Genomic DNA, 8,502 nt, shown 5'->3' on the forward strand with positions numbered 1-8,502 from the left:
AATGAAACTTCATGTAATAGGATCTGTGCCATACCGGATTTTTCTGGAAAGTTTCAACTAAAACATAAAAATTGATCATTTCTAAAATTAAGAGGAAGGAAGAATACATCATTACAAGGTACAAGTTTTGCTGAGGAGCTCCAGCACACACAATCTGCAGCAAGGGGCTTCAGAGGCTGGAAGATGCTGTGGACTGAGGGAGCACAGAATTAAAATTGTCCCTTCTGTGGTTCTGAGTGCTTGTGATTGCAGTCTTGGTAGTTTTTACTGCAGTAAGAAATGTAGCCATGATTAAGAATACATATAGTTTAGTATACTCTTTACATATTTGTTCAGTTACTGCAGTACTAAGGAACACTGGAGCCACTGTATTTTGGTACAAAGTTACAATAATTTTATACTCTAGGCCTAGCTAAAATTAGGAATGCAAATATAGCATACCACAGAATTATAATTAGCCTATCATAGAAGTGAAACAAAGAGTATTAGATGAAAATCTATAGATTAAAAATAGGTTAAATTCTGCACTTCCACTCTTAATTTTCATGAGTGGCAGACATCTGCAAAATTTAATTCTACCAGTCTCATTACCGGAACGTATCCCTGTTCATGTTAAAAAATTCTCAAATTATTTTAAAAATGAAAAATGCAAATATTTTAGGTACAGTCATAATTTCATAGGTAGAATTGATGTTACTCTTCCTGAATTTCTTTGCTGATTTGCATCTCAAAAAACCAAAAATTGCATGTCAGTAAAGTTTTTACCTTTTGCTTCCTGAATCCAGTCATCATAAAATATGCTTTTCCCTCTGAAATACTATTCACTATATTTCTTCTTAAACAGGCAGCAGCTGCTGAATCAATCTAATTTATAACTAAAATTCACAATCTTCAGTAGTTTATGTCAACACGAACAACAGAGATTTAAATTATTAGCTATAGTACAACCAAGATCTCAGAAGTGAAGAACTTCAATAAAACAAAGATCCATGAATTTTCATCCTCTGTTAAGATTACACAACACGTGGGTCGTCAAGTTCAGGTCCCTGGATCTTAGAAACAATAATTTCAGACAGTCCTTTTCACAAATACTTCTTATTGCCAATCAAAATCACCTAGGATTTTTGGCCCTTTTATTCCCATTGAAAATCTATTTTGGGACATTGCTCTGACAGTTAGAAACCTTTTCCAGCCTACCTCTTTTAATGATCTCCATGTGCTATATATATTCTTATGCCAGCAGTGGCCTTCAACTTAAGCAGTTGCTCTCCTGTGGTGTTTACCCATGCAATATATTTATGAGAATCTCAGTCTTTCTGCTAATCCAAATAAAATATTTTTTTAGTCCACTCTAAGAAATAAGAAGATACTCTTCCCTTTGATATCCCTACTAGCCACCTACATTCAGTTTGATGTCAGCTTTTTTCAGTATAGATGACCAGAATCCTAAATTTCCACTCATACTTCCCAATTCTCTTCAGAATAGTTGCAAGCATCCTAGACTGTTTCCACAGCCATGCTGGTTAATAGCTGTTCCACAACCAAGTAGTAACCTTAAGGCCGCAATAGAAATTCTTGCTGTTCACTTGAACTGCAGAACCTTATATTTGGATTGTTGAACTTTATAATATTTCTGTTATTATACTACTGAAGTTCATCTGCTTCCTCCTGATCCTCTTCCTTTCATGATCAGGTTCATTTCAGGTTCACCATTTCATGATGAGGTTCATGATCAGATTGCTCCCAATGAGCAATATTCTCATCAGAACTGGATATGGGATTGCTCTGGAAGGAGAGAACTTCTCTGGAACTTTTCTTTTCTCTCTGGAAAAACTCTCTGCCTTTTGTTCCTTTTTCCATCTATTTCTGTCTGTCATTGTTATTTCCTGAAAAACAGGTAGGGCTTGTCAAACTGTTTGAGCAGACTCGCATACACAGCTGACTGGATCACACATTTCTCTCATGATTATGGAATTATACCTAATTTATCTTTAAACTCTGATCCTGCTCAGTGGTTTCATTCCTTTTTCCTTCCCTATATTTCTTTTCATTATTATTTTGGGCCAGATTTCACACTTTAGCTCATATTTTACATATTACAAAGGTCCAGCTTCAGATTCTTACAGTGAATATTGTAACTTGGAATTTTCCTCCTCACTGAGATGCTGCTAAAATTAATCTTTGTTTATAGGTAGTGCTAAAATTATACAACACATAGTTATTAAAATGAAGCCCAGAAAGTAGTCATAAAACTATTTTGAGACAAATACTATTTCAGTGAGAATTTTGTTTATGGAAATATTTAAACTGGTGAGGAGCTAAACTCATTGAAAAAAAAAATATTTATTAAATCTTACCTTTTCCCTTCTTTCTTTTTTTTCAAATCACTTGAAAAAATCATCTTTGCTTTATGATGAAAATGCAGCTGAACTTTGCTGCTAACTGTAATAATTAATTGTAAATAATTGTAAATAATTCAGAAGATATTAACAAATAATTTTTTCCAAACAAATTTACTGAAAAATAAGCATTATGAAAATATTTTTACTTGAAATAACCAGAAGATTTATTTAAAAGATATCAAATACAAAAAATTAGCATATAATCACTTTTTGAAGAATGTAATTCTCTAATTTGTTTCTCTTGGATATTAGCATATAAATTACTATTTTGCAATTTATGCTCTGTGAATTGAAGTAAATAAAATAATTAGGAGCAATCTTCAGGTTCATGAGCCAAATTAATAACAGTGTTGGTTTTAAGCTTAAGTTTATAGTCTAGATTTATTTCTGTTTTGTAGCGGTTCTGCCACAGTCTCTTTCATGATAAAAAACAGAACTTTGGAAGCAAACCAAGAATGCTGCTGTTTGTCTTAGTGGGGATTTTGGCATTGTCATAGCCAAAAGCATGGCAACACACGCACTGTCTTTTTTTTTTTTTTTTTTAAACAATACAGAAAGCATTAAAATTGGGAGATTCAAACACTAAGACAGCATGTTATCTTCAGACAGGGCTTCTGTTGGAAATGACTGAATTATGGAGAACAGAAGAAAGGCAGAGAAATGTGTACGCACATTGCAATCAATATCATTTTACCTCCTGGAAGCTTTGTGTCTCAAGTTTTTTCTGGTTTTGATTCTTCTCACATTTTTTTTAAATTTTAAAGAATGAGTTATCAAAACGTATATATACATATATTTACATTTCCAGAACCTATAAATCTGCTGAAGGTCATCTAAACAAGGATGAGGCAAATGTTGGGAAGGAGACTTGCATGAAATCACAGAAGTTGATGTTTTCAGCAAAACCGTTACTGCTGATATGGTCTAATTTAACAAAACAGAAAGAGAATATATTAGTTTAGAATCAGAACATACTAGTTGAGACTACTGAAGGGCCAAATCACAAAGAGAAAGGGCTATGATTCCAAACCTGAAAACATTTATGTTTAATTCTTAACCACGTTCAAAAGAAACATTTTATTTCAGTTCATGGAACCTGCAACAATGAATACATATAAGTGTTGGCAACATCTAGACCTGTCAAATGAATTCATCAATTATAAAAGAATATGTAATTCTTTAACACTTACAAACACCAAATTTATGTCCAAAGGAAAACAAATCTGTATGTTTGCCTAGAACAGATGACAAGCATAAACAAACTTTCCTGATCAATTAGGCATCACTGAACAAAATTAAGAAACTGAACTATAGTTTACCTCTTAAATCACTGTTGCTAAAGAAGTTTCATTAATCTTCTGAGCTACTAGTAGTCAGTATAACAATTCAACAAAAACAAATAGAATAATTTCCACTATAAAAGACATGAATATTATAGCTATAAATGACATTTCAAGAGCACCAAAAGAAGTTTTAACTAGATGTTGTATACATCATGTACATGTTTTTTGTTTAGTCTCAGTTTTACCATTTCCTGTTCAGCATTTATTCTTTAACTCTATTAACAATAACATGTCTGTTTCCTAATCCATAAACATTTGAAATGGGGACCTTTTCAAAAGTTGTATTCTGGTTTTTATTAAAATAGTAGGGTGTTCCCAATTCCCAAATTCAATGGAACAAATTTAAATCAGTAATGAGTATGACAGAGTACCTTCTACCAAAGGAAACTATTTTGGATATGTTTTTTCCTAATGCCTAAAGTACACACACCAGTTTTTATCACAATAATTCTGAACATTAAAAGCAGTAAAGAAATGTTCTAAAAATTACTGCTTTCTCATTCAACAGGTCTGTTCCTGTAGCCTTTAAAGTACCATCTGCCTTATTGAGTGTCAAACTGGTTGTTTAGGTTTTTTTAACTCCTGATAACATTGCTAAGTCAAAAACAGTTCCCTGAAATAGTGAGCTGGATTACATTCCTTCTCCTCTAGCATCAGAAGTACCGTAAACTGATGACTGGTTACTGTGCCAAATTTTGCCCTTACATCCGTGAATCCTCAATGTATGAAGTCGATGAAAGAATTTGGCCTGAATATTTTGATTATAACTTATAATACATATGCTGGGATGAGAATAATGAAGCTAAAAAGCAAAAGGATTATCAAAACCCAGAATGAGTTTGCAAAATAACATGGGATAATGGCAGCATGGTCAACCATTCCATAAATTATCTTCTAAAAGTCCATAGGTTCTTCAGCACTGATTCCAAAGATGTGTTTAGTATTAATCATCTAACTCTTCCCTTAAGCAGACCTAGTTTCACATTCAAATCATTGCTGGTTCAGGAATTTTTGCCTGTGCTGCACAAATGCTTAACTTTGAATTGGATTGAACTAATCAGCAAAGTTAAGCATAGGTGTATCCAGTATTGGTATCTGTCAGGAAACATGATTTATTTTGCATTCTTTAAATACAACAATAAAATAAATAGAAAAACAATTCAAAGCTGCCTCACTGTTGTGCTTTAGATTCAGGTGACTGAAAAATTCCACAATATACAAAATTGTATCCATTTCCTGGGGATCCAAGTGGAGAAATTCTTAATTATACTGTTTTCTACTCGTAAACCATTTCTAGCTCTAAAATTAAAAAACAAGGATTCCATCCTCCCTCCTTTTTAATGAAGCACAGTAGAAAAAAGATAAACTTTTGTTCCTTTTGCGATAATGTAACTTTCTAATCTTCTTACTTATTTATAACGCATTACAAGTACCAAGATCTAATTAAGAGCAAAACTAAATATGTTTTAAGCTGCCACAGACTATCATTGATAGTCAGTTGGAACAAGATAGTCAATGAAAATAATAACTTGTAGCCGATATGGAAGAATTAAAAACTGTACTGGATAAGACTGCAACTGGGAGAATGTTCATGTATTTGTATAATTAATTATTGTTAAAATTTACAAAATTATGTTGCTCACTAAGGGTAAAAGATCAAATAAAATTGCATATATTGGACCTCATCAAAACAAGGACCATGTAACAACTGCAATTTTGTGTCATCCTTTCCACCCCTCTCCTGCCCACATTTCTAAATTCTTTATCCCCTCATAACTAAATCTTTATGTCCATAAATGTTGAAGACTGAAACATTACTACCTCTTTATCCATCTTCACATAACTAATGCATAATTCATGAACAAATGTTAAGTGGAAAAAATTACTATAATCAATACTTCATAACAACTGCAATTTTGTGTCATCCTTTCCACCCCTCTCCTGCCCACATTTCTAAATTCTTTATCCCCTCATAACTAAATCTTTATGTCCATAAATGTTGAAGACTGAAACATTACTACCTCTTTATCCATCTTCACATAACTAATGCATAATTCATGAACAAATGTTAAGTGGAAAAAATTACTATAATCAATACTTCAAAGGCTGAGAATCATTCTTGTAAAAACTTCCGATGAGTGGATTTAGTAACTTAAGACTGAATAATTACTGACAAGTGTTAACAGCTTACTATAAGACAGAAAGGGTCATGTCTGAAAAATGCACAGTCAGTACGAAATATGACGACATTGCAGTCCTGTATTATTGCAGCTCTTAAATTATTGAGGAAAAAATAGTCATTTTGAACTTAATCCTTTTATAGAATATTCATTAATCAATGCTGAATTTTGCAAGGACTGCAGGTATAAAACATGAAATGATGAGTATTTGTTCCTGATACATTTGGATGACAAGCATTCTTTGACAGTTTATGCATAATAAATTTTCTGATCTGATATAATCTATTAAGCTTTGGGGATCCAAATAAGGATCAGTCATCTGGATTCAAGCAATCAGTCACAAGGTCTTACAAATAGGAGTGAAAAATTTTAGCATTTTCATCAATATTAGCTAAAATATTTGTGATTATTATTTTACTATTTATTGTGAGCAGAAAACAAGGTAAATGCTGCTAAATAAAAACAAACTTAAGGTTCCATGCATCTGAACTAATAAGAATAGAAAGTCAAACATTTGAATGAGCAGAGAGCATGAAACGTTCTTGGATTATTTATTTTTGTCACTATTTAAGTAATTTTTTAATGAAAAGAAACATATCAAAAACATAATTTTAGTTTAAAGATTCATAAACAAAAATGGAATAGCAACTTGGGGATGCATCCAGAGATTTCATCTATCACAAGTTTTGTTTTGGTTGTTTGTTTGTTTTTTTTTCTTTCTGTTTTCATTAATACAATGATTTTGAATTGGAGTCTATGGCGAGGGCTTTATTGTTTTACTGTCCTTGTTCGTGTCCTTACAAGTTTTCAGTAACACCTACAAGGTCTCTGTTAGAACAATATCCTAATATCTAATATAAATATATAACACTTTAAAGTTTGACTTGATGGTAAAGTGTTATTTGAATCTTTGTTTTTCTTTTAAACATTGGAATTATTACGTTTTCTTTTTCCACTTTCTAAAATTTATTTTTGACAACTAGGAGACAAAACTCAGCTTCTTCCTGCTGTCAGTGTGTAAGAACTCAGCTAATTCTGAATTGTTCAAACAGGATACAGCAGCTTGTTCCAAGAATGCCTGAGTGTAGCACTGACAGCAATAAAGATGAGGCACTTGCATAAGTAAAGGTAGCAGAACCACCCTCTATGTTTTTGGGTGTTTTTTTTGTTTTGTTTTGTTTTTAATGATATTCTTCATACTATTCAAAATCCACACTATGCACCATATTAGATTACATTCTCTATATACTGTATTAAATTACCTCATGTTTGAGATTTATAATGACTGGGGAAGCACATAGTCACTAGTATTAAATCAAGTGCACTGGATCCTATCCAGATCATGTTTGCTCTTTCAGATCTGAATTTTATGTAATCTCAAAAAAATAAAATAGATGGAATCTATTAAGATAAGTTGCTGTGCACAGCTCCAAGATTTTACAGGAATTTATTTCTGTACAGATATAAAGTCAATCTGCCCTATCAAAACAAGAAAACAAATTTTCTTCTTAGGTGCTTTTAGACTCTTCTCAGTGTCAAACATCCACATTTAAACTAATTCAGCTTTTTCATGCAATCATGTCACTCTGTGTCCAAATGTCACTGTTATAATCTGTTCTCAACAATGCTAAAATCTGATTTTAGGACTGTTACTTAGCTAAAATCTTCCTAGCTCAAGACAAGCAGTATTTCATGGTAAGAATGATACTGTAGCATAACTTACATCAATTAATATTTGATAAAAATGTGCCTGGAATATCTACTTCACACTTACAAAGAGCTTGCTTGTGTTTACAGCTGTTAAAATCTAATCAAACTTTTTGTAACATAATTTTTCACTTGACTTGACAGTAATGTATAAAGTGGAAAAACCAGTGCATCTTTACTGTTGTTGTCAGAAAATAGTAATTAACACTGAGCATATTTTTGCAGTGCAGAGGCCTAACTTCGATCTGTTACACTGACAAAGGCTGAACGTATTTTTTTCTGTGTGGACTGTAACCTAACAACCACGTTGCAACAGGAGGCCCAGGCAGCTATGTCAACTGTTGTACCTGAACTAGATGACTATAATGACTAGATGTACTTTTGTGTGGTCTTAGCACATCTTACCTTAAGTTTAGCTAGGAGGAATTCATGATCTTGCAGTAGTTTTTTAGTCTCATCTTGATTGCTGCCAATTTCTAATAAATTTGGTGTTGATTCAGCCAGCTGAAGCTTCACCCATTTTCCACACTGTAATAAGTAAACAATTACAGGCTTCAGAAAACACAAGCTTTCCTTCATTTATTTATTCATACAGACTCTCAGGTCATGCATACTTTTCATGGTCATAGGAGCACAGGGACCCATAAACATGTACTCGATTGCAGAATGAAGACACAGGGGATAAAATATAAACTTCACTTCATTTGAAACAGGTATCAAAATCCCAGACTCTAGTCTTATCCCGTAGCTACTGTGATTCTGTTTTTGCCTGTGAAGAGTAAGACTATCACAATAAGCCAAAAACGTTTCTCCAACTCTTCTCCCCTTTCAGCTGAAGATTACATAGATGGTTAAGGAAACTTGGTGGGT

General features: G+C 32.8%; 1 protein-coding gene across 1 annotated transcript in view; it reads right to left on the bottom strand.

Moving 5' to 3' along the window:
• CCDC141 (coiled-coil domain containing 141) overlaps positions 1-8,502 on the bottom strand; it is a 106,866-nt gene that overhangs the window by 96,759 nt on the left and 1,605 nt on the right. The window contains 1 exon segment of the mRNA XM_009278616.2: positions 8,038-8,160. Within this exon segment, the coding sequence (XP_009276891.2) occupies positions 8,038-8,160 (123 nt within the window).

The sequence above is a fragment of the Aptenodytes forsteri genome, unplaced genomic scaffold (genome assembly GCF_000699145.1).
Source record: "Aptenodytes forsteri isolate BGI_AS27 unplaced genomic scaffold, ASM69914v1 Scaffold257, whole genome shotgun sequence".
Lineage (NCBI taxonomy): Eukaryota > Metazoa > Chordata > Aves > Sphenisciformes > Spheniscidae > Aptenodytes > Aptenodytes forsteri.